This window comes from Molossus molossus, unplaced genomic scaffold (assembly GCF_014108415.1).
Source record: "Molossus molossus isolate mMolMol1 unplaced genomic scaffold, mMolMol1.p scaffold_m16_p_2, whole genome shotgun sequence".
NCBI lineage: Eukaryota > Metazoa > Chordata > Mammalia > Chiroptera > Molossidae > Molossus > Molossus molossus.
In genome coordinates this window covers 137,564,924-137,592,077 of record NW_023425355.1, presented here as the reverse complement: position 1 = coordinate 137,592,077, position 27,154 = coordinate 137,564,924, and the positions used below count along the sequence as shown (strand labels likewise).

The window sequence follows — 27,154 nt, the reverse complement described above, 5'->3', positions numbered from 1 at the left end:
TGCTTCTTTGTCTACTAGATTTCCCATCACAATGCAAACAGTGAGCCCAGGCCTTCAACTCAGCTGCCTAACTATGGAGGGCTTAGAGTACAGAAACAGGTGTGTAAGAATGCAGGCAGAAAGCCCCCCACGCCACTTTCCTCCGCCCACTCTCCACCTTTCATTCACTGTAAGTGGGGCACACATTCAAAAGAGGAGGTCCTGGGTAGTAAACACAGGGTTGTCTTTAGTATGAATATTGGCGCCAGGAAAAACTTACCTAACTACCTGTATATTCTTGTCTTCCCCAAACTACTTGTGATAAAACAGTCTTCTGGGAGACATTACTAGGGCTCTGTAGTAAGACACATTTGCAGGCTGCTACCTCTGTACCTGCTCTGGGAGATTCCTAGTGCATATGAGCCTGTGAAAGGCTTTGAAGTCCTACAGTAAAGAAACCTGGTCAATTTTGTTAAAGCTGGCAATTTCCTAGCTTGTGTGACCATTCATCTCTTTATTTATAAAATACCTTTTCATATCCGGAGGGCTTAGTGGTTAGGAAACATTATTATACACCAGCCTTAAGGTATTGGTAAGAACATTTCCAAACCCCTTTCATCTGCCACCTCATCTCTATATTATGTGATTAAAGTTAAATTTTTTATATCTTATGCCAATAGTTTTTTCTAGAAGAGCTGAAAATGAAAAAAAAAAGTTTACTGCACATTAGCTTGGGATTTCAAATTGTTATGCTTTCAGTTTGTTGTGTTTTCTTCCTCACTTTTCTATTCCTTCTTGCTCACTCTCTCATGACGTAATTTTTCCCACTAAACACTAAATTCTTCCGTGCTGTTAACATTTTTTTGAATGTTCCTTGGTATACATGGACAATTTTCCAGACTTTGGAAAAAATATATATACGGAGAGTGGGTCAAAAGTAGGTTTACAGTTATTCATATGGAAAATAATGCAATAATAAAGAATAATACAAGAATAAATTCTGTGTTTCGTGTACTCACAACTATAAACCTACTTTTGCCACATTCTGTACTTAACTACAGAGATTTCTTTTATGGGACTTAAACTGTAGTACCTAGGGGAGAAACCAAGAAGCCTGGCATAATTAAAATCATTATATTTATTAGTAGTTCTGAGAAGAGATTGAGAGAAATATTTTTGGATTATTCTTGGATTTAAAAATTTTGTGTTACTTAATTTTGCTAAATGGGCAAAACTAGATTATGATAAACAAGAAAACACTTTATTCCCTAGAAAGGAACACTTTTATTTTATTTTATTTTTTTGCATTTATCTTCAGATAGAGCAGGAGGGAGAGAGGAAGAAGAGAGAGGGAGAGAGAAACATCAATGTGAGAGAGACACATCGAGTGGCTCCCACCTGCACAACCCCAACCAGGGCCGGGGACAAACTGCAACCAAAGTACGTGCCCTTAGTGGGAACCGAACCCGGGACTCTCTGGTCTGCAGGCTGATGCTCTAGCTGCTGAGCCAAACCAGCCAGAGCTAGAAAGGAACACTTTTAAAAGCTTCGTGGCCAATTAGTGATGTACTTCCAGGTTTTAAGTTTATAAGAGAAAATAATTTGTATGTTTGCGGCTGTGTGCACAAAGGTATATTTAGATAAGTTCTATATACACCAAAAGTATAACTCTACTGTTATCAAGTAAGAGAGATGAGTATAAGTTTTCAGCATAAAACACAGTTTAGCTGGCCTCTCCTTATACTAAGCACCACTGTGATATGAACATCTGGATTAAGTTAGACAAATGGGGCCCTGGAGTTAGGAAAAGGAATACATTCAAAGAAACAGATCTTTTTATTTTTCATACTGTAGGTAAGATCAAGAAGGACCCAGTGTGACTGTGTGATGAATCAAATGGTTGGTGTCCCACGTTTTCCTGTGGACAGGCTAGAGACCAGGGCATGGTATTTTGGCTCAGCTCAGAAGAGGGGACACTTTTTTTTTTTTTTTAAAAGACTGATTCATAGCATAAGTGACTAAAAGGTAATTAAAGTTAACTGCTTCATAGGGAGCAGTGTTAAAATGAGAGTTAGTTAAACTTATTAGCTCACTGTGTGCATATAAACCGAGTGAAATGGCATCTACAGAGTTGGTGCTTATTCTGTAGGTCAATTCTCTGCTAAGGGCCTATTTTGTATTTCAGGAGTGAAATAGTGTTGATTTCATGCCAAATTTCTTGTGGCAATTGTGATAGAGCTGCAGTTTCAGTGTAATCATCTTTACTAAAGAAAATATTGTTTGATACAAAGCATAATCTGTTCAATTTATATGAGCACATTTGATGAATTGGGGCTCCCTGTAGACTAATATGCTCAGAATTTTCCTATTTATATCACTGTCTCACCCTATAATGGCAGGTGCTCCTCACTAGTAGTCTGATGAGCACTAAAGTAGCACTATAAGATGCAAGTACTATGGAGGAAGCATTTTATCAATACTTTGAAGTCTAGAGAGATAGAGGAGGGCTTCGTGGAAGGGTGTAGGTGACCAATGAAATGAGTTTTAAAGAAACAGGAGAACTTTTATTTCTTTATTTTTTGTTTGATTTTGTTAATCCTCACCTGAAGATATTTATCCATTGATTTTTAGAAAAAGGAGGAGGGAAGGAGGGAGAGAGAGAGAAAGAGAAAGAAACATCGATGTGAGAGAGACACATCGATTGGTTGCCTCCCGTACAACCCCATCTGGGGCCAGGGATTGGACATGCAACCCAGGTACATGCCCTTGACTGGAATTGAACCTGTAATCCTTCGGTTTGCAGACCGACACTCTAATCGCTGAGCCAAACCAGCCAGGGCAGAACTTTTCTCTTTAGATGACTGAGACATTCAGAGCTTTACTGTTGAGAGAAAGCAAATGCAAAGAAACAGGCATGCAAAGAGGTACCCATGTGTTCCAGGAACTGCCTGAAATTTGGAAAAGCACATGATTTTGGGGAGAGGGATTTAGTATTTAGAGGTGGCAGTGAAAGAGGTAAGTGGCCTGCTCACTCCAGTCCCAGTGCTGCCAGAGCTGTGGGCAAGGAAGGGCCTCCTAAAAAGAAGTTCTGTCTGGGATCAGCCCCTGAAGACAGAGCACAGGGTGTCACAGCCCAGCAATGCTCACCCTTTTACACACTGGAGTCATCTGGGGGAGCTTTAAACCTACTGAGGTCTGGGACCCACCCCCAGAGATTATGGTGTGGGGAGGGGCCTGGGAACTGGGAGTTTTAAGAAGCTCCCCAGCTGATTCTGAAATGCAACCAGGACTGAGAAGCAGTGAATTAAGGCAAGAGGAAGGATTGTTCAGGGAAGAAGTTGAAAATACAGGGGATTTGTTGATGCTGTGCCATGAGTTCTTCAAGGACACAGTGGAAGGCTTTCTTGAGTTAGGGAGGGTAGGAGGCAGGAGGTCAGGTTAGGAGGTGTACTCAGATCCCATGGAGACGAACCCAGATCATGACGATGACCTGGGAATCTTGGGTTTCTTGTGATGACTGATGTCAACATGGTCAGAGGGCACTATGGGAAGGTCTCGTTGGAAGGACTAGTCACTGTGTGCTGCAGGTCCTGTGTGTACTGTTGTGAAGGACTAGCCATGAACACAGATGGCTAATCTCTCATTTAACTTTGTCATGTGCCTAGAATCAGATCCCTTAAAGCAGTACTGAACCCAATAGGAATATGCTGGGCATGCTGCTCTATTTCAAAGCCAGATTTCTTAGGCACACCTTTTTATAAAATACTTTCTTTGTTTCATTTAGAAGGAAAGACTGAGGCTCACATAAACTCTAATAGCCATTTGTAGGCCCTGAACTTCTGAAATATATTGACAGTCTGTGCTTTAAAAATAGCCTGTCCTTGTAAGTTAACATCCTATCACTTCAAGTATCTTTCTGTGAGTTAATATACAGCTGATGATATAAAATAGTAAATTTTCCTGGGAGAAGTTAAAGTTTTAGAGCTCTTCCTCTTTTTTGACATTACTGGTGATTATGTAAGTCTCTTATCAGGGTTATTTAATATATTTGTAAGATGTGAATTTGATTAAAGTATAACATGCATGCTGAATCCATTTTAACAATACTAAATCTATTTTTTTTTTATCCTCACCCGAGGACATTTTTCCATTTTTTGTTCAGATAGAGTGGGAGGGAGAGAGAGAGAAGGAAACATCGAAGTGAAAGGGACACATCGAGTGGTTGCCACCCGCATGACCCAACCAGGGCCAGAGACAAACTGCAACCGAAATATGTGCCCTTAGCGGGAACCGAACCCGGGTCTCTCTGAACCGCAGGCCGATGCTCCAACCGCTGAGTCAAACCAGCCACGGCTACTAAATCTGTTTTTAAGAGAGTGAAATGAAGTATCTCATTGGCAACTTTTAAACATCTATAAGAACACAGGAAGAAACATCCTTTAAGTATAAACAATATTGAAATGTCACTTCTAAAATTTCATAGCTTTATTTTTTCTTTTTCAAATTAAAATTCAGTAGGTATACATCAAATGCTATGAGACCTTTTGCTATAATATATTCAAATGGCTTCATGTAATGTACATTAGTCACCAGATGACTTTAATACATTGGCTATGTAGATAAAGCTTACTTGTGAGCTTTCTAAAGTATATACAATATCCCAATTTTTACTCATCAAAATATAAATTTAGTATATGTCAAGAAGTATTTTTCTATATATTCCTGTACTAGAAACTCAGTAATTACTCTGAAGAGAATTTACAAACATACATCATCTAAGGTGTCACCTTAATTTTCTTCCAAAGTGTTACTCTGTTCTGTCCTACAGTGCATGCTGTATTAGCTGAAAATCACAGTATGTTAATGAATATTTCAGTAATTGAGGAAAGAAGATCTAGGCCCAGGATTTATCTTTATCTGGTAATGAAAGAACATACGCAAAGCTGTACAACACTGGGTGAATGTGTCTATCTGTGGTCTTAGTCTTAGTCCTGTGATTGAGTAGCTCTATGGCTTCGTGGAAGTAAGCAGATTAGTCTCATAGACCTACTGCTTCTTCTATAGAATGAGAAAATTAGACGAGATGGATACTTCTAGTGTTTAAGGTCTCTGATTCTGTGTTGTATTCCTCTGTCCAAGAAAAATATTGTTTCAAATATAGATGAAACATCATCAAACACAGTTAGGAGACAAAGATGGCTTAGAATAATTTCTCCCTGCTCTCCTCTGCTAAGTACAACTAAAAACCCTGGACATAATATAATAGGAGGACTTTGAAAGATGTAGAGAGGAAACTGGACTGAATAGGGTCTTAGGACTTGAGAAATGGCATGACAGCGAGTTCCCTAAAGTTTTTAAAGTCTCCTATGTTTCCTGGACTGGGCACTATAGAAACCTGCAACCTAGAACCAGCAACAGATGTAGACAAAAAAAAAAAAAAAGCCCCAAGAGAAGTCTGCTGTCTAGCCAAAGAACTGAGAAAGGGCAACCAAGCTGGATATGTCTTTGACAATACCTGCCCTACTCCAGCCAATCAGCATGGATGCTCTTCTCTCTGACATCAGCAGAGACCGACTGGGGAGTGGGAATCTAGTCTCCTGATCCCAACCTGATGGCAGCAGGTGGCCTGGGGAAGCACTTTACACCTTCCACAAACAGTGTCACTGGAGACTGAGACCTCACCAGATAAACAAAAACTCAAGGAGGTTGTCACTAGTAGACCTTGTCCTTTAGGAAATGCTAAAGGGAGTCTTCCAGGCAGAAATGAAAGGACACTAGACTACCTTGAAGCCATGCAAAGAAATGAAAAATGGTAAAGGTAGCTACATTGGTAAATATAAAAGCCAGTAGTGTTGCAATGTGGGTTTGAAACTTCTCTTTTATTTCTATATGATCTAAAAGGGAAATGCTTAAAATAATAATTATGTACCTGTTAATGGACACATGCATGAATGTGCAATTTGTGACAATAATGTATAAGGGGGCAGTGGGGCTCTAAAGGAGCAGAGTTTTTGTATATTATTGAAACTAAGTTGGTATTAATTAAAACTTGATTATTAAAAAGTTAAGATGTTAACTGTAATCTCTGGGCAACCTCTAAGTAAAAAGAAACTAAAAAATATACAGAAAAAATGAGAAGGTAATAAAAATGGTACACTAGAATAAATTAATCACAAAAGAAGAAAGTGATGGAGGAATTGAGGAACAAAACAGGTATAAGACATAGAAAACAAATAGCGAAATGGCAGAAGTATTACTTATTACTAATGACTTTAAATGGATTAAAATCTCCAGTTAAAAGACAAAAATGGAATAGATTAAAAATATTCAACTGTATGCTGTCTACTCACTTTAGATCCAATGATACAGAGAGAGGTTGGAAGTAAAGGGATGGAGAAAGATATTCCTTGCAAATAGTAACCAAAAGAGAGCTGCAGTGGTTATACTAATATCAGAGAAAATAGACATTAGGACAGAAATTGTTATAAGAGACATAGAAGGGCATTATGTATTGATAAAAGGGTCATTCCATTAAGAAGATAAACTTATAAACATATACATACCTAACAGTAGAGCTAAAAAATATATGAAGCAAAACCTAACAGAATTGAAGGGAGTAATAGACAGTTCTATAATAATAGAGACTTCAATATCTCATTTTCAATAATGGATAGAACAAGTAGACAGAAGACCAATAAGCAAATACCGTAGAGGACTTGAACAATACTATCAATCAACTAGACCTAACAGACATCTATAGAACACTCCACCAAACAACAGCAGAATATACATTTTCCTCTAGTGCATGTGGAATATTCTCCAGGATAGTCCATATGTTAGGTCACAAAACAAGTCTCAATAAATGTAAAAAGATTGAAATCATAAAAATTGTCTAGTCTGACCACAGTGGAATAAAAGCAGAAATTAATAGCAGAAGTAAAACTGGAAGATTCATTGATATGTGGAAATTAGACAACATGCTCTTAAAAAAAACCAGTGGGTCAAAGAAAAAATTACAAGTGAAATAGAAAATAACTTGAGAGGAATGAAAATGAAATAAAATCTATGTAATGCAGTGATAGCAGGGAAATTTATAGCTGTATAAGAAATAATGGATCCAGGACCTTGAAGGCATTATACTAAATAAAAGAAAGTCATACAGAGAAAGACATTTACTGTATGATATCATTTATATGTGGAATCTAAAAAACAAAAACTCACACTCATAGAAATAATCAGATTTGTGGTTACCAGAAGGGGGTCGGGGTTGAAAAATTGGATGAAGATGCTCAAAGGTATAAACTTCTACTTACAAGATACGTAAGTACTGGGGATGTAATGTGCAGCACGCTGACTGTAGTTAACACTGCTGTGTGGTATATTTGAAAGTTGCTAGAAGAGTAGATCCTTCCTAAAAGTTCTCATCACAAAGCAAAATATTTTATTGTAACTATATGAGTAGATTGGATGTTAACTGAACATTGTGGTGATCATTTGCTGTATATGTAAGCCAAGTCACTGTGCAGTACATCTTTAACTTATACAGAGCTGTATGTCAGTTATATCTTAATAAAACTGGAAAAAAGAAGGGAACCAAAGTCGATAAGCCAACTTTACATCATAAGAAACTAGCATAAGAAGAGCCTGCTAAATCCAAAGCTAGGTGAAAGTAGGAAATAAAGAGTTAGAGTGAGGATAAATGAAATAGAAAATAGAAACACAACGGAGAAATCATTGAAACCAAAAGTTGATTTTTTTGGAAAGATCAATAAAATTGAAAAACCTTTTGCCAGACTGACCAAGAATGTTTTAAGCTGGTGGTGTCCTCTGGTCACAAATACAAACCTATATTTTAAATTAAAATCAGGTTTTGATAATTTATATCTCACTGTAGATAACATTGTTTTGAATTTATCAAGGTTGAATTCTTGTAAAGGGATTCCATTTTGTTTAAGGTATTTTTTCCTGTATTGACTTTGACAGTACATTTTACTATATGTTCCCTAGTTGTAGAATTGGTTCATAGATTACTCAGAGAGCTAATCATAGCCCCAGGTCGGTGTAGCATGAAGAAACAATTGTGGTTTAGATCAACATCTGTTGATTAAATCTCCAGTGTTCTGCAAGTCCTCTTATAAGGATTTATTAAAGGAATCTGAAAACTACTATTCTCAAACAGTTGGCACTGAATTGAGAAATTCAAAAGGCAAAGGAAATGGCTGTAATGATAAGTTCAAGGAGAAGCGAGAGTGAGAAATAGTGATGAAATACTGGCATTAGAATAGAGGAGAAAAGATTAAGTATAAACCCCTCCTTTTTAAAGGAGCACTCAAAGTTTGCCAACTATCAACAAATGCTGTTAGAATTTATCCCAAGAACTAGTTCAAAAGAAATGAAGAGTTCTATGATGACATTTATTTTCCTATTATAGATAAAAATACAAAATGTCTAACATAAATGTCTAAGAAGTATCTTTTGGCCCTGGCTGGTTTGGCTCAGTGGTTATAGCATCGCCTGTGGACAAAAGAGTCACAGGTTTGATTTCTGGTCAAGGGCACATACTTGGGTTGCAGGTTCGATCCCTGGTCCTGGTTGGGTTCCTGTGGGAGGCAAAGGATCATGTGTCTCTCTCACATCGATGTTTCTCTCTCTCCCCCTCTCCCCCTTCCTCCCTTCTACTCTGTCTAAAGATCAATGGAAAAAGATTCTTGGGTGAGGATTAACCAAAAAAAAAAAAAAAAAGAGGAGGAGGAGGCTCTGGTTAAGGCTGTATATCCACCTAATAGAATATTACATATCCATTAAAATGATTTTATGGAAAATACTAGAAAAGAGGAGTAACAGCCAAATCCAGAAATGTTTCTTGATTGTATTGTATAAAAGTACATAGTAAACCTTGACACTAAGGTTTTCTGCTTTCTGAGGGTGATCTTGAAGGTCCACAGAACATAGTGATTGGCCCCTTTGCTGTGGTTGGATTTTGAATCACTTTCTCAGTGTTACTGGCCAATGTTCCCTTCCCAGTGGATCTTTGAGGTTCATGACTCCTCAGTGAGTTTCCACTAACTCTTTATTTTTAAATATTCATCTGAGGGCATAGTTACTGATTTTAGAGAGAGGGGAAGGTGGGGGGAGAGAGAGAAACATCAGTTGGTTGCTTTCCGTATGTGCCCCAGACCAGGGATCGAACGCACAACCTCGTGTGCCCTGACTGGGAGTCAAACCCGCAACCTTTCAGTATATGGGATGATGCTCCAACCAACTGAGCCACAGCAGCCAGGGTTCTACTAACTCTTACTAAACAGTTTAAAGGGATCACTTAAGTAATTCATTTACGATTTACCTATCTTTATATAAGTACATTCTCTATTTTCGGGAGACTCTATATGAGCAGTGTGTGTGTGAATTTAGGTATCCACAAAGATCTCCAGACATTTTAGTCCTAAATATCAATATCTATTGTTAAGTAATTGGTAGACATTTAGATGTTTTGGTGGGGAAATTAGGCAGTTTTTCTTTTAAAGATTTCCTTTTACAATTAAGAATTGGGGAAAAGGAAAAAAATGTTCTCTGATATGACAATTAGACTAAAAAAAAGTCATTTACAGCTTTATCAGAATAAAATGACTGTTGGGAGCTACATTCATTCATTCATTCATTCATTCATTTATTTATTTTCCTCACCCGAGGACATTTTTTCCATTTTTTGTTGTTGTTCAGACAGAGTGGGAGGGAGAGAGAGGAGAGAGAGAGAGAGAGAAACATCGATGTGAAAGGGACACATTGAGTGGCTGCCACCCACATGACCAACCAGGGCCGGGGACAAACTGCAACTGAGGTACGCGCCCTTAGCGGGAACCGAACCCGGGTCTCTCTGGACCTCAGGCTGATGCTCTAACTGCTGAGCCAAACCGGCCAGGGCGGGAGCTACTTTTAGACACCATGGTTCCAGAACTTGTGATAAGACATATAATAATGCATAATCAGGTAGTTGGCTTGGCTCCAGCAATTGTGAGGTTCAAATAAACAGCTTAACTGAAATATATCATCTAGTAGTTTTATTCATCCTTGTTCTCTGGATAGTAAACTCTTACTGCCCTTTCTCTTAAATGGTAATTTTGCTGTGTATAGAATTCTAGTTTGAAGGTTATTTTCCCTCAGCATTTTGAATGTATTACCTCCTTCTCTTCTGGCATTTATTGTTGCTGCCATTGAGAATTCTGCTGTCAATCTATTTTTGGTTTCTTGGGAGTTTTTTTTCTTGAGGGTGGTTTTTAAAACTTTATTATTTTTGATGTTCTGTTTCAATTTCACTGTGATGTGTCTAGGCTTAGATTTGAACTTATTTATTCCAAAATGATACCAGTGTGCATTTTCCATCTGGAAAATCATGTCTTTAATTTTAGAACACTCTTAATCGTATCTCTGCAGGTTTTGATTCCTTATTTATTTCTTCTATTTTCTTCTTAACTCCAATTAGCTATGTTTCTATGCCTGTCAACACGTCTTTTATTTCTAGTAATGGCTCTTTTATCTTTTTATATTGTTATCTCTCTAGGCTGGCTCTAGATGAAATCTCTGTCTTCCAAATTAATAACTCTTTTTATATAACTGTGTGTGGTTCCAGGTTTTATAATCTATTTTAAAATATTAATTTGTCCATGTTTCACTTTCCTCAATTTCTGTTACATACTTATCTCTTCTTTTTAAAGGATGTGTTCCCTAATTTTTATTTTTGGAGGATTCTATTTTATTTATTTATTTATTTATTTTTCTCCTCACCCAAGGACATTTTTCCATTTTTTGTTCAGATAGAGCAGGAGGGAGGAAGCGAGAGAGGGAACCATCGATGTGAGGGACACATCTAGTGGTTGCCACCCATATGACCCCAATCGGGGCCCGGGACAAACTGCAACCGAGGTACATGCCCTTAGTGGGAAACGAACCCAGGACTCTCTAGTCCATGGGCCAGTGCTCTAACCGCTGAGCCAAACCGGCCAGGGCTAAACATAATTTTTTAAAAGTTATTTTAAACTTGTTCTATTTTCATTTTTGTCAGGGGTAAATGTAAATTCATCTTTTTTGTGTGTGGCTGTTCTTAGTGTTGGTTTTATTTTTCATGTTTTTTTTGAAATTTGTTTAGCAGTCTTCTTTTGAATTGGAGTTTAAATTTTTATTTTCAGTTTTCCAAGTTCCTGTCTTTCTAGCAGTTCAGTGGAGTCTCCACCAACCGCACCCCACACCCCGGCACTCGTGGGCCTCCAGTCTAGGCCCAGTTCTTACACTTGAGGTTCAGCATTTCCATCTGGTTCAGATGTCAGGGATTGTGCAGATAGCACCAGATGGTGGCTTGGCCCAAGACCAGGCTGCAGTGTTATATCTGCTTCCGCTTTCTTTCCTAAGTAGATAGTCCCGAGCACCTTCACAGACTCCATCATGGTTTTGCAGCTTTTTAGGTAGTGAAATGCCACCTTAGCCGCTGGCTTCGCTTCATGTGGGGCATTTAAATCCCTATTATTCTGCTGTGTATCAGCTCCCAGCTGCCTCTACCTGCTTCTGAACTGTCAGACTGGCCTACACTTTGATTTGGCCCCCAACAGGGATCTTTATCTTGCTTCCTAGTGTGTCTTAAGTGTTTTTAATTTTAACACTTTGGTGCCCATGCTCACATCTGTCATTGCATATCATTTTATGGAAGGGGAAGTTGAGGTTCAAAAAGCAGAAGTGAGCTACTTGGAACCTCACACCTAGTAAGTGACAGAGCCAGCTCCGGGAAAGGAGAGATGAGGAGAGCTGGGAAAGATTTCTGTGGAAGTACTAGAATTTAGCAATAAGAATTTAGAGAGAGAGAGAGAGAGAGAAATCCTTTGTTGTATGTCACAAAATTAACTATAGATCTGCTAAGCAAAAGTTAGTAAGAATTACTAGTCTCTGTGCCCATCAATAATTTTCTAAATATGAAGCATTTCCTTACATTAAACTATTTCAGACTGCCTTCCCCAGTACAGACTTCATTCATCATGACCAAAATAGCTGTCACATTTTGGTCACTGGGTCATATTAGGTGTAGCAAAAGGCCAAGTGTAACCCTTATCCTGCTTTCTAAAAGGGAACAAAAAGAACTTCTGTATCATAAAGAATTAATTTCAAAATTGATTTTAGAAGTATACAAACCATAGAGGCATTGTGATTCTTATTTATTTTATTAATTTACAAAGCACTTAAGTATAGTGCTTATACACCAGATACTCTTTCCAAGTGCTTTACACATATTAACTCATTGATCCTAGCACCATGTGCAATAGGTTCTGTTGCTATCCTCACTTTGCAGATAAGTAAACTAAGGCTCAGAGAACTTTAAGAAATTGTCACTCACAGCAAGTGAGTTAAAGCTGAGATTCTGACCCTGGCTGACTAGCCCCAGAGTGCCAGCTCCTTCTACTTACTTTACAACCACATCTCCGAATTATTTTCTTGACCTCTCTTTTCTTAACAACTGAGTTGACATATTATCTTTCTCAGGGATACATTTTATGTTATGAAACCTCATAACAAATTAGCTTTACTTCACCACTGATAGCTTGTTTTCTTTCTTAGGTTTCCCCCTTCTTATTACAGTATTTGTGCTCATGATATTATTGTATAAAAGTTACTTTGCTAACATCATTCCTTTGGATGATACCATATGTTCATCTAATAATGCATCAGGTGTTAATGGAATGTACTTACGATAGGCCCACACTTTGCTGAGAACTGTGGGAGTACAAAGGCTGTGATATGCTCCTTATCCTGAAGCTCCTTCAGCCTTCCTCACCCTCATGCATAATGCCATCCGTTCAATAGCTTCTCATGGTGTGCATATAGAACTGTGTCATTTTCTGTGTGTCTCATTTAAACCCATTTCCTCATACTTTATGGTCAAGTGCTGTAGGCAATAGCTGGACATCATGTTTCATATAACTAATAACCTAGCCCAGTTTTTCCCCTGGGGGTCAGTTATGGTTGGTGTCTAGGTTTCTGAACTAATGGAATCCTTATTTCTCTTCTCTGATCCCCACACCACACAGTGACAGAAACCAAGAAGCACTCCCAAATGTCAGGGGAGGAGCAAGTAAAGAAATGGGGCAGGATGAGAAGGCACTCAAATGTGCTATGGTGTTAATGAGAAAGGACAATGGAGGGCAACCAGAAGTCAGGCCCAGGGAGGCAGCCTGGCAGAGTAGTTAAGAACATGGGCTCAGGGTTCAAATCCTATCTCTGCCTCTTACTGGCTGTGTGTCTTTGGGCAAATTACTTAGCCTCTCTGTGTCTCCATTTCATCATCTGTGAAATGGGGATAATAGTACTGTCTACTCTCCTAGGTGTCTTGTTATGCTTAAATGAATTACTATCCATAAAGCATTTTGAACAGTGCCTAGCATATTGTCAGCTCTCAACGACAATTTGCTGTTATATTACCATTCCAGGCTCAGTGAGACAGAGGCAGGGACTAGTTGGCGAACAGCAGAAAAGATTCAGGATAGCTTGAAGGTAGTGATCAGAAGCCCTGAATGAATGCCGGACTAGCTTAGAGAACCACTTAGTAGTAGAATCACTTTCCCATTTCTGTGACCTTTTACAGGCTGGTCCTTTACCTGTATCAGGGGTCAGCAAACTACACTCTATAGGCCAAATACACATCATCACCTATTTCTGAAAATAATGGAAACGAGGAGATGAATCAGTGGAAAGACAGAGTAGTCTCCCCATCAACCTTTTAACCCACTATCTCCTGACTCAAGGACTATAATTGATGCCTGTGTCTATAGTTTGCGGCTTTGCCTTGAGGACCTTTATCTGCTCAAGATGCTCTTTCAGACTTTATAAGCAACACCTTGAGCAAATATCCTTTATTCACCTGGCAGCTTCAAAGGCTTGCTGTGGGTGGTCCCTCCACTGTGTGTTTCTCAAGCACAGTTAGAAGAAACTAAACTAAGGCCTCACTTTCAAGGTGAGAAAGAGGGAAATAAGCCTGTCTGGAAACAGGATAAATGATTTTTTCCCTTCAAACTCCCTACTGAAGACCCTGCCCTGCTTAACGGGGTATCACGTACTAGTGTGCTGGTAAACCTCTCCAAACAAACAAAAAGCCCCAATTTGTAGCCTTTGCTGATGTCTGTGCTGTAAATCCTCCCACTGTGGCTGACTGCAGGTGGAGTTGGGAAGAGATGTGCATCGCCACTGGTTCATTGGCACCAATGTGCTCTGGTTTTTTGTTGTTGTTGTTGTCTAGGGCACTATTTCAGCCCAATCCTTGCATGTACTGTTAGAAATGGGCCATATTTTTGAAGTCCTTAGAGATGAATCTTCCCTCTTGTTTACATTTAACTTGTACCACTAGGTGGCACTTTAAGGACATTATAGAAAATTGACTACTGGATTTATTTTTCTTTTTATTGAAGTATAATTTGCATATTGAAAAGTGCAACTCAATGAATTTTCACAAGCAGAGCACAGGTGTGTAATCAACACTAAAATCAAGAAGCAATATTACTAGCACTCCAGAAAACTCCTTTTATGCTATTTTCAAGTTTCTATCCCTTATTCTTAGGGTTACCACTATTCTAACTTCTAAGAGCATAGGATAGTTTACTTGTTTTCTACCTTATGTAAGTGGAACCATGCAGTATATACTCTTGTGACTGGTTTCTTTTGCTTAAATGCTGTTTGTGTGATTCATCTGTATTGCGTGTAATTGTAGATCATTGCTGTATAGTATTCCACTGTGTATGCAAATATATCACTGTTTTCTACTGTTGATGGACATTTGAGTAGTTTTCATATTTTGGCAATTATAAACGATGCTGCTATGCATATTCATGTACAAGGTTTTGAGTAGATGTGTGTTTTCATCTCTCTTGGGTTTATACCTGGGAGCAGAATTTCTGGGTCATACAGTAAGCATCTATTCAGCTTTAGTGGATACTGCCAAACAGTTTTATAAAGTGTTTGTAGTGGTTTATACTCAATCAACAGTCGTCCCATTTCAGTTCCATATCCTCATCCATACTGAATTTATTTTATGTTAGCTAGGTCCTTACTCTTACATAACTTTTATAGGTCCCTCTCTAGCAAGCTATTTCTATTTGGATTGTTTAAAAGCCACCTTCTTCTGATGAACATAGCTTATGCAGGAAGGGCTATGTCAACCCTAAATATGAGCTGTCAGTGGTTGGAAAAGATGTTATTCAAACATTTCATCACTAATAAAGAGCAGTAGAACCTAGAAGGGGGTTCAAAATTGTAAGTGTGGTAAAATATCAGGTAAGGCCAGGACTTGGAGGCACTTTGACATTTTTATGGTACTTTAGGTATAATTGCCAGGCCTATATATGTCTAGTGTCTGGGACCAGCCAAAAGGATTTCTGAAGACCTGATAAGCAGATGCCTTTGAATTGTGATGGTGGTGGGTACCTCTTTTAGTAAGGGTTTGTTTGGTGTGGTAAGAGGCATGCAAATGGCATCTTTGTTCAGCCTTATCCAACAGGGAACATGAGTCTCAAGAGAATCCTGCCATAGATCACCTTTTCTGTGAGGTCCATGTTGTTGGCTCTGCAGGTGACATTACAATATGGCTTTAGGTATATGATGAGTAGAGGGTGGGGCTCAGACTACACTCAGGCCTCTTTTCTATTAATAGAAATTGTAGCTAGAAGAACAAAACACTATTCATGGTCAAAATATTTGTCTTTTAGACCAAAATATAGTGCCCATAGTCCTTTAGTTGTAACAGTAAGTCTGTTTCATGGATGTTGTCCATGATCCAGTGGTTCCAGGAATCCCCAAGAGATTATGATGTGTCACTGCTGTATCCAGGGATTAATTGCCAATTATAGTTACTGATTGTTTATATCCATCAGAATTGTCTCTGAGCTCCTTTGTCAGTGTTCCCCTGGGTGTCTTCTTGTGTCACAGGGGGCCACCTGAGATATCTGTGCTGAGGCAGCCAGGATGAAATTGGAAAGTCTGAAAGGGCTTTTATTTTTGAGAATTTCTTACCTCCCAATACTGGTAGCAGTAATATCCAGAGGCACAAATTTGGATTGTGGATAGCCTGTTTTAGTGGATCTGCTCATAATCTAAACGGGAGTCAGCACTTTATTACTTTAGGTTTTCATTTTTAGAAAGGGGAAAAGTCTCTTAGGTGGAATTGGCTGTTACTTGCAGTACCAGATCCTATGTGTGGGAAACCAATTATAATTTTACTTCTGGCATGATAGTAGCTCCTACTATTGAACAGTTACTATATAATTTTGCTTTGCACTCTAGACATGTCTTTCAGTTAATCTTCACAATGCTAGGAGTTTAGGTGGATTATCCCCTTTCATGGACAAAGAAATTATGGCTCAGAGGTTATACACCAAGTAAGTGAAAAGCCTGGGTTTGATTTAGGAGCCTGTACCCTATAACTGCTGTGCTCTGTGGTTCTAGTTACTCTGGGATGAATTCTTGACTTGTCCATTGGAACATGAAACAGCGTTGGGTTCATTACTAACTTATTGTACACATCGATCAGAAGACCTGTTGTTTGCTAGCATTCAGCTTAGGCACCAGGAAAACAATTATGAAACAAGACATAGATCCTACCCTAGGTGCTTATACTTCAGCTCTATTTCTGTCTCTTACAGTTGAGTTTGGTCATGGGTTTTGGTAATTGTTCTTACAGAGAATTCAGTCCTAAAGATTCTCTCTTGAGACCGTTTGGGGAATGATGGTTTTTGTTGTGGCCAGTATGATGCTGGCCATTGGTTTTGCATCTTCTGTGCCTGGGTTTGACCATGGTTTTCTGGTGTGCCCTTACCTAGCAGAGATGGGGATCAGGTGAAAGTTAGGCACTAAATGACATTTAGCATACCAGTAAGATGCTGGAGATCCCCTAGAGCAGTGATTCCTACCTTCCTAATGCCGCGACCCTTTAATACAGTTCCTCATGTTGTGGTGACCCCCAACCATAAAATTATTTTGTTGCTACTTCATAACTGTAATTTTGCTACTGTTATGTCTTAGGTGACCCCTGTGAAAGCGTCATTCGACCTCCAAAGGGGTCGTGACCCACAGTTTGAGAACCGCTGCCCTAGAGATTGTAGCAGGATTGTCTGTTCATCTGCCTAGAATTTAGCCACTGCCTTAGAATCTGCCTGGATTCTTGGGTGATAAATGGAGCTTGAGTTTCTTTTTCTAATCTGTCAGTAGCAGGAATGTTATGAATTTTTATTTTTTAGAATTTATTTATTTTTATTTATTAATTTGTTTTTGTTACAGATGTTTCTCATTTTCCCCCTGTTGACACCCTCCTCCCCTTCCTCTCCACCCCATCCACAGCTTTGTTGTCTATGTTCATTGGTCATGCATACATGCACGTAAGTTCTGTGATTTATCTCCCCACCCTATGCCCCCTCCTCTGAGGCTTGTCAGTCTATACCCCACCTCTATGTCTCTGGGTTAATTTTGTTCAGCAGTTTGTTTAGTTCATTATATTCCACAAATAATTGAGATCATGTGATATTTACCTTTCTCTGCTTGGCTTGTTTCACTTAGCATAATACTCTCCAAGTCCTTTCATGCATCAGATAGGGGTTAATTTCTAAAATATATAGAGTGCTCATACAACTCCACAAAAGGAAGACAAAGAACCCAATTAAAAAATGGGCAGAGGAACTAAATAGACACCTCTCCAAAAAGGACATACAAATGACCAAGAGACATATGAAGAAATGCTCAGCACCACTAATCATCAGAGAGAAGCAAATTAAAACAACAATGAGGTATCACCTCACACCTGTCAGAATGGCTGCCATCAACGAATCATCTAACAAGTGTTGGCGAGGGTGTGGAGAAAAGGGGACTCTAGTATACTGCTGGTGGGAATGCAGACTGGTGCAGCCACTATGGAAAACACTATGATGTTACCTCAAAAAATTAAAAATTGAACTGCCATTTGACCCAGTGATCCCACTTCTAGGAATATACCCTAAGAAACCTGAAACACCAATCAGAAAGAGTATATGTACCCCTATGTTCATAGCAGCACTATTTACAATAGCTAAGATCTGGAAACAATGTAAGTGTCCATCAGTAGATGAGTGGATTAAAAAGCTATGGTACATGAACACAATGGAATACTATGAAGCTGTAAGAAAGATATTATGAATTTTTAAAAAGTCATCAATTATCTACACCTTAGCAAGCAGTTCAGCAATTAGACTACTTATTTTAAAAATGAGATTTGACTCTTTTTGTTGCAGATTTGACTTTTAAACAAGTCCTATTGCTGAAGATTTTGCTCAGATTTATTTATTTATTTATTTATTTATTTATTTATTTATGGAACCATATTGCACACACCCTCTATTCCCCCCTCAGTAAATGGACAAGAAAACAATTAAGAATTCTAGTTAGTTTTTGCTGGAGCACTTGTGGCCTTTTCCAGACTAGGACCTTGGATACTTGGTTTCCTCATCTTTTAATGAAGACTTTGGACCATCAGTGGTCCCCAGTTGGTGTGGGCTAGCTTCATAAAAATCATTCAGGGAGCTTGTTAAAATAGAAGTTTCTAATGCTCCACCCTTAGGAGATTATAATTAGGGAAGTCTGGGGTACTATCTAAAAGTCTGTAATTTATAAAAATTTCCTAGATAATTCTCCTGTGCAGCTATATTTTGGATCTACTGGGCTAAATGGTCTAGAACAAACAGAATTGAGTTGGGAAGAAACTTCTGGTGTGTTTGAAGATCAAGGTAAAAAATGTGCCTGGAGCAGGTTCCATATGGGTGAACTAATGCAGTTGTGATGCAGAGGTAAATTGGAGCCAGATGATGGAAGGTCTTTAATTGGCTGAGGGATTGTGTTGTGTGCCATAGGCCTTAGGGACCCATTGAGAGTCTTTGAGAAAAAGTGTTTGGATGAGAAGGTGCTTTACAAAGTAGTTCCTCAGTGGTGTGCAGAGTGGATTGGAATGGGGGGAGGGGCTGAAGGCTGGAAAAAGACCTACTGAAGTTTTTTGCATTGGCCCAGGCAGGAGGTGTGATGAGCACCTGGACTCAGATGGGCGCTATGGGACCTTTGTAAAGCTGGCTTGCCTGGGTGGAACTGGATCTGAGACATGTTTTTAAGCTACTTTAAAAAATCCATAATTTATCAAGGTTGTGTTCATCTGCTTTAGCTATTATAATGCATAATTTTTATTGTGTTTGTGTCCAGAAGGTTTTAAAAGAGCCCAGTAAATAAATTCATGCAGAGTAGTTGGCAGCAGGAGCAACAGCTGCTACTGTAGGGAAGGAGGAAGGAGGGAGGAGTGGAAGGAGGGAAGGGACCCCATTTTTGCCAGGCAGCAACCCCATCGTCACCCTCCCTCATGGTCTTGGCCAAGGTGAGAGAGGGAGGTGTGTACAGCAGAGGCCCCTGGAGTTAGATCTGCCAACCACTGTGGAAAATGTTTCTCTCAAAGGATTGAGTGTAGAGCATGTCATTTGGCATTCAAGTCAAATGGAATGTTTTTCCTTTGTTACTCTAAAACCTAGCCTATGGTTCATGTTTCCCAAAGTGTGTTCCACAGAACATTAATTCTGCTGGATGTTAATAGGAGGTACACGAAAATAAGGACTGGAAACTAAATAAATTTGGGAACTACTGGGTTAAGCAGTCAGTGGGCCCTGCCAGTATGATTCAACTGGTTGAGGTTGTCCCATGTACCAGGATGTCGCCTATTTAATTTTGGGTTAGGGCACATGCCCAGGTTGCAGGCTCGATTCCTGGTAGGGGGCAATGCAGGAGGCAGCCAATCGATGATTCGCTATCACATTGATGTTTCTCTCTCTTTGTCCCTTCCTCTCTCTAAAAATGAATAAAAAATATTTTTGAAAAATCAAAGTCAGTGCCTTACATTACCTCACAGGATTTTAGAGCGGGTGGCATGCTTTGTGCTTTATGCTTCATGAATTTCTAAGAGGGAGATAGACAGTGTGGTGGTGGTGTTTTTTTAAGAATTTAAAAAAATATTATTCTTGAGAGAGGAAGGGAGAGAGAGATAGAAATATTGATATGACAGAGAAACATCCATTGACTGCCTCCTGCATGCACTCTACTGGGGATTGAGCCTGAAATCCGGGCATGTGCCCTGACCAGGAATCGAACCCGGACCTCTCAGTGCATGGGACGATGCTCAATCCACTGAGCAACACTGCCCGGGTTGTGTGGTGTTTCTTAAGCTTATTATTTTTCCCTCTAAGCCAGGGGCTGGCATACTATGAATCACATGCCAATCTATCCCACCACCTGTTTTTGTAAATAAAGTTTATTGGAGCAGAGCCCCTCCCATTCATTGTAGTGTCTACCTGCTTTAGTACTCAACAGCAGGGTTGCAAAATTGCAATGGAGACTTGGAGACCCAGAGATTGAATGGCCTGGACAAGTGAAAATATTTAATATCTGGTGCTTTATAGAAAAAGTTTGCCAGTCCCTGCTCTAGGCAATTTATGGAACTGGTGTTGGTGTAGCACTGCTTTGTGATGAATCTGCTTGAAAAGTTACTATGCTGCCACATTTCTTTCCTCTTGTTTTGAACTATTTTCTCTTTCGACCATTTAGCCATCACCACTCCCACCAGGCTGGTTTAAATGACCATCATGTCTGATCTTGTTTTCTTCTTTGGTCTTCTAATTAAGTACCCTTCCCCTAGTTTGGGTTGCTTCCAATCCATTTGCCTTAATGGCCCTCAAAATAAGTTCCAAATGCTGAATAGGGATGTATCAGCCAAGGTCTAGTCAGGAAAACAGAAACAACTCTAGTGTTTCACACTGGAAGATATTTCATTCAAGGAATTTGGTACTTAAAATGAATTAGATGTGCTAGAGGAACAAAGATGAGGGAAAGCCACTACTATGAGGTTTGTCATAACTTTCTGAAAGTTAAGACATCCTAAGAACTCTGAAGGAAACAGCTGAAGATGCTCAAACTACCTGCAGCACCTAAGTAATGATTTGCAGGGAAATGCATGAGGGCACTGTAACTGCGGAAACCCATGCTTGGCTGCCTACCACTGCTGGAGGAGCAATAACATGGTTTTTCTTTTAGTGTTTCATGTGCGTGATTCTCAGTGGCAGCAAGGAACTCTGTTGAGAGGAGATTCTATAAATGTAGTTGCCAGGCTTCTACCCCCTGCAGTGTAGGGAAGAGCATGGAAGCAGGGAATGGTGATGAATGGCTCATGGACAATCCAGAGCAATCAATGGTCTGTAAGACCATGTATGATCCACTCCACTGGCCATTATCCAACTTCAGTTCTCCCATTCTTCTCCACTGCTTACCCTTATTCCACCCTACTAGACCCCAAATTCCAGACATACTAGAATATTTTTTCAGAGGCCTAGAACAATTAACATTTATTGTCTCATAGTTTCTGTGGGTTAGAGATTCAGGAGCAACTAATCTGGGTGGTTCTGGCTCAAGCTGTCTCATTATGCCGCAGGCAAGATGTCAGTCAGGGCTGTAATAATCTGAAGGCTCAACTAAGGCTGGAGGCTCCTCTTCAGAGATGGTTCCTCCACATGGCTGTAGGCAGGAGGCCTCACTTCCTTGCTACATGGGCTCCTTATTAGAACTGCTTGAGTGTCCTCAAAGTGTGACAGCTGGCTTCCCCCAGAACACATGATCTGAAAGAGAGACCATGGAGGAACATACTAGAGCACTTTAACTCCCCTTGTCTGGGAGCACTTTGCCTGGTGTCTCGGGTCCAGAACCTGAGATGAGGATTCTTGGAAAGTGACACATCAGATATATGAAATAAATACTTGTATAATTGACTAACTGAATGAACTCTTCTTCTGGTAGAAAAGCAAAGTGCTTAGCTTCCCTGGGCCTATGTCCATTTCTGGGCAGCCAACTGAGCAGGAGCCATGTTGTCCCATCAACCACAGGAACGGGCGAGCCCCAGAACAAGTTTCTACATCCTGAGTGGCAGCACCTCCAAATCCATGTGACCTATCCAGGATTTTTGTTACAAAATTAGAATGAAATATATTGCTCATTTGTGGGTAGGGGAGTATTAATATTAAAATGTGAGATATATATATTTAAATAGAACCTTAGCTCAAATTTCATTGAGCTGTCAACTAAAAGTACATTTTTTCTGGCTTGCTGCATCCTGGCTCGGTGTATGCTGCTACACAAGAGTCACGAGGGAGAATTGCTGTTTGCAGTATTAATTGTAATCTAAACATTTGTTTCTTTCACAAAATTTAAGCATTGGATTTCAGTTCAGACAACCTAAACTTTTGGACAAAGGCATATTGTCCACATTAGTAGCAGAGTTGTTCCCCCATTTCTTTAATACATGGAGTAAAAACCCTGCTTTTGTGGATTATCATTTTCCCAAAATTGTTAACTTGGAAAAGTCTGAAGAAAAGCAAAGAAATCTCCCTGGTTTGTTCTGCTTTCCAGCTACTAAGTCTAATGTAAGCCTTATACTATTTTTCATGAAGAAAAGTGAAATAGTTTATTAGGAAGAAAGTCTTTTGCATGTCTAAATCTCATCTTTAGTTTTGTTTTGTTTTTTCCCCCACAAGGCTAGTTTTCTTTCTCCATCTCTTTTCCTTGGATAATTTCTGGCTCTGGTGAGGCTCTGCCTTTTCAGGACCTTCCTGATTCCTCACGAGATTCACGCCTCTGTATGTTCAACAGATGGATCCATTTACAATCAGTCTATGGAGCAGTTGAAAGGGATGAGGAGGTCTTGAGTTTCTTTATAAGGAGATTGATGGTTACAACCAACCTGACATAACACTGAGGAGTTGTTTGTTACTAGTCATAAAGCTAGAAAACCCAGGCCTCTAGATGCCACTTCAGGAAGGTATATTTGTAAATGAAAAAAGAAATTCAGACACATCTCACAACTGCTTCCTCATCCTTCCCAACCTCCAGCGCATTGTTGTTTGTGTTTTTAGAGAGGGTTAAGAGAAAATGAAGGCAGTGACAAACACAGCTGCTACTTCTGCTGTGCTCAGAAGTGTAATTTTTTTTTAAAAGAGGATCCAAATTATCATTTTCTTTAGTATTTTCACAAGGAGGCTTTATTTATCTCCCTAGGAAAGGGAGCCTTAGGGCAAATGCTTCTCTCTGTCTGCCTGAGGATAGAAGGGAGCTGACCAATTGAAAGGAGAGTGACTGCTCTGTCACTCCTTTTCTCTCTGTCTGGCTGGTGGAATGTGCGATGTACACTCGTGGTCCCTGCAGGGAGCTGCGCGCATAGACTTGGGGTCAGACATATGTGTTCCAAGCAGTAGATTTTCAGGTAGAAGGCAAGAAAGGACCTTGAGTCCAAGTTACAATTCTTTAGCACAATTAATGGGAAGTCCTGCATTTGCGAGCTTATTTGGGCCCTCACTCAGCCATTAATAAAGCTGACAGTAGTCCGGCAGATCTTGAAGTAAGATGCCATTTGTCAGAACCCCAGGGAATGTGGATGAGTGCTTGTATCCCCCAGACTCCTGACAGTGCAAGCTACTGGATGGCTTTGTTTAGATGTTTCCAACATGCTTCAAACTCAGTATGCCCCAAAGTGAGCTCTTTCTCACACCTGCTTCTCCTGTGGTTTCCACCTTGGGGACTGGCCTCAGTGTTCTTGTGATACCCGGGCTGACATTCTGGGTGTTGGAGCTTAGGAGGCCCTCTGGGCCTCCTTCCTCACTGTCTCCACGCAGTGCTCCTCTGCTTGGCTACACCTTGCTTATCACTCAGATCTCAGCTGGTATATCACCTTCGACTGGGATATCACAGTCTTTGTTGACCCAAAAGGCTGGGTGCTTTTGGAGTCCCCACACTGCCCCACCATTATCCTAATTCCACTGAAGCATGTTTGCCTGTTCATTTATCTGCCTCTCCCACTAGACTTCAAGCTCCTTGTAAGCAAGGTCTGGGGCTTATTCATCCTTTAATACCAGTGCTAGCATGGGGCCTGCCTGTAGTAGCTATTCAATAAATATTTCTTGGCCCAGGAAATATAGAGCATAGTGATTGCAACCAGCTTTAGGACCTCAGGCCCGGGTTCAGACCCTACAATTTGTGTGATCTTGGGTGGGTTCCTCTTCAATCCTTAATTTCTTCACTAATAAGATGGGGATAATAATTACTTCCTAGGCTGTGATGATGAAATGAAATAATGCATGCAAAGCACCTAGAACAATGTGTGACACATGTAAGTATTGGGTGTTTTGTGGTATCTATTAACAGTAATAATAATAATACAGTTATCCTTAATGGAAAAGAGAAGGCTATAAGAAAAAGTTGGGACTAGAAATCAGGTGTATTGATTACCTGTAAAATGGATTTGGAACAGGTGGGAGTTGGTTGGGAACTGAGGTTTCTAGCTAGGGTGGTGAAAATGTAGGAGCAGATGGGAAAAATAATTACTCTGGGAAAGAGGAAGGACAGGTAACTGACAGAACCTTGAGAAAACCTACATCTGAGGAATAATAAGAGTCAACAGAAAAGAAAAATAATGATTATAAATAGGAGATCATGGCTCATCAGATGCCAGGCACTGGCCTAGAGAAGACTAGAAGAGGCAGCTAGAATCTGCTAAATGGGAGAGTAGTGTCCTTGGGTACAAGCCTTTTCACTAGAGTCAGGAAGGAAGAAGCCACATTCAGAAGAGCCTGGGTTAGGGATCAAGGGGGAACACTAAGGCGGGCTCTTGTGTTTCTTGTGTGTGTTTCTGTAACACAGATTAGTTTGTGGGTAAATAGAGGACCAATGTCAGTATGATGTAGATGTGATGTTAGTTCACTTGGAGGGTGTTTTCCCTCAGAATGTTAATGTTTTGCGGCACTGGCCAGTAACAGCTGAAGGCAAAGTGCTCTGGCACAGCTGAATGGGGTGGGGGTGGGGGATTGGGGAGACTGGGCACCCAGTCTCCTTGGTTCTTCTGCTTGGCTCTTCAGTGCCTGCTTTGTCTGGAAGGGCTTTGGGGCAGTTTTTGCCCATCTTTGTGCATTTATTCACTGCTTTTGTACCATTTAGCAGCTGGAGCCCCTCTGTTTACTCCTTCCATCATGTTTACCCTCCTCCCATCTTATTTAAGGTACAGAGTCACATCTACTAGAATGTTTCTTTATTAGGAATTTAATATATTTTTTAAAATTTCAGTGTTTTTAAGTATGATTATTGTTTTTGTTAGTGCTTGGATTACAATTTTAACTTCGTTCTCAACCCTGTTTTTCCAATAAGCTTTGTTATTTTTTGTTTGAGCTTGTGAGGTGTTAGTTTTTAGCAATATATATGTCCACTTATAGAAGGCTCCTTTTCCTAAGGTTCAACAATGCTGGAAGGAAGGATGGGAGAGAAGAGCAGGGTCTACGGAAGGTTTTCATAAGGATCAGCAGACCTGCCCATGCTTGGCTGCAACTTGGTCTAAATCAGTTTCCTCACAGTGACTATTTTCCTAAGTGCTCTTCATTATATATTTGGGTGGTTATGGTTTTACATTTTTATCCTCTCTCTAATCCTTTGCTGCAGTCTGAACAAGCGTCCGAAGCTGAGCCACACCCACAGCTGAACAGAGCCCCTTCCCAAGCTGCAGAGAGTAGTCCAACAAAGAAGGTAAGGCCAGTACAAAGGTGCCACTGTCGGGGCATTGTAAGCCCTCCCTTGTGCTTCTTGCCTCTGTGAGCATATGTACCGTTTTAAGGTTTTTATGTCCTGACATGAATGTTAATGACCCAGATTTCCTAGAATTTGAGTTCTTTGTGAAGATGGGGTCCTGATGATTCCTGGGCTGGACCTTGATGTCGTTGACAGTTTGTACTTCCCTCTTCAACCTTCCAGCTAAATATGGCAGCTTTGCTGTTGGCAAGATCAAGAGTTGAGGTGGGGAGAGACAGATGCCTGTAGCCGAAACCCGCACACTGCTAAGCCTCTGGGAGCACCTTTTGGGGGCATGGTAGTCTCCCCAGTTTTGTCTCTGTGCTGTGGTCTCTTCTGCATTTCAGCATCTGCACCTCAGCCCACCCACGTCACTGAGTCCCAGGTCATTTGCTCAGTAAGCACCACTCACTCATTGTGCTGTCCTTTCATCTTGTCACCCTCTTCTTGTCCTTGCCTATTTTTCAGGCCCTTCTCTCGTCAAAGAGAGTGGGCTCTGGGCTCAGGAACACAGGTGAAGCAGGCCAACTGTCTCCTTTCAGAAGACACCAGGGCTCTTAAGCTTGACTTTGTGTAATGATTGGGGTTAGGAGAATGCTAAGCATATGACTAAAACCATTACAAACTTGAAAACTTATATTCCAGAAAGCCCCAAAGTGAGGCAAGAGTGAATTTTTTTTTTCAGTAGAAAAGGCTCTGTGCTACGAGATGCACACAGCATTTAAAATAGTAAGGAGCCCTGGCCAGTTTGGCTCAGCGGTTAGAGCGTCGGCCTGCGGTCCGGAGAGACCCGGGTTCGGTTCCCGCTAAGGGCACGTACTTAGGTTGCAGTTTGTCCCTGGCCCTGGTTGGTCGTGCGGGTGGCAGCCACTCGATGTGTCCCTTCACGTCGATGTTTCTCTCTCTCTCCCTTCCTCTCTCTCCCTCCCACTCTATCTGTACAAAAAATGGAAAAATATCCTCGGGTGAGGATAGAAAAATAAATAAATAAATAAAATAGTAAGGAAAGGCGGGTTGGTGAGCCCTGGGAATCTGATTCCTGTGTCCTTCCAGGTGACAAAAAAAAAAAAAAAAAGGTAATAGACTGCAAGCATGAAAAAAAAGGAGGAAAGAAAGAAAGGCCACTGGAATCTGATACCCATGTCCCTCCAGCTCTTGCCAAGCCATGAATCAGCCACATATCCTTGGGTGTGGAGTTTCACTAGAGTACATGCCTGACCTTGAGGTTGGGCTTAGAGGAACATAGGTCATTGGCATGATGGGTGAGTATTTAATCTTTTAACTTTTGGAGGATTTTGTTTTATTCTTAATCCACAGGACATATCATATTCTCAGCCCCCTTCAAAGCCTATCCGTAGGAAATTACGACCTGAAAATCAAGCTACAGAAAATCAAGAGCCTTGTACCACTATTGGCGGTCCAGCTCCTGTAGCAACTGTGAAACCCCATCCAACATTCCAAAAGTAAGTAGAGCAAGATAACTGAGAGCAGGGTCGGAGAC

The 27,154-nt window shown here is 40.3% G+C and overlaps 1 protein-coding gene across 1 annotated transcript in view; it reads left to right on the top strand.

The window, feature by feature from the left end:
- Nucleotides 1–27,154, top strand: part of REPS2 (RALBP1 associated Eps domain containing 2) — a 166,940-nt gene that overhangs the window by 104,506 nt on the left and 35,280 nt on the right. Inside the window, exons 15-16 of the mRNA XM_036270186.1 lie at nucleotides 25,528–25,611; nucleotides 26,971–27,116. Coding sequence (XP_036126079.1) covers nucleotides 25,528–25,611; nucleotides 26,971–27,116 — 230 coding nt within the window. The remainder of the gene's footprint in view (nucleotides 1–25,527; nucleotides 25,612–26,970; nucleotides 27,117–27,154) is intronic.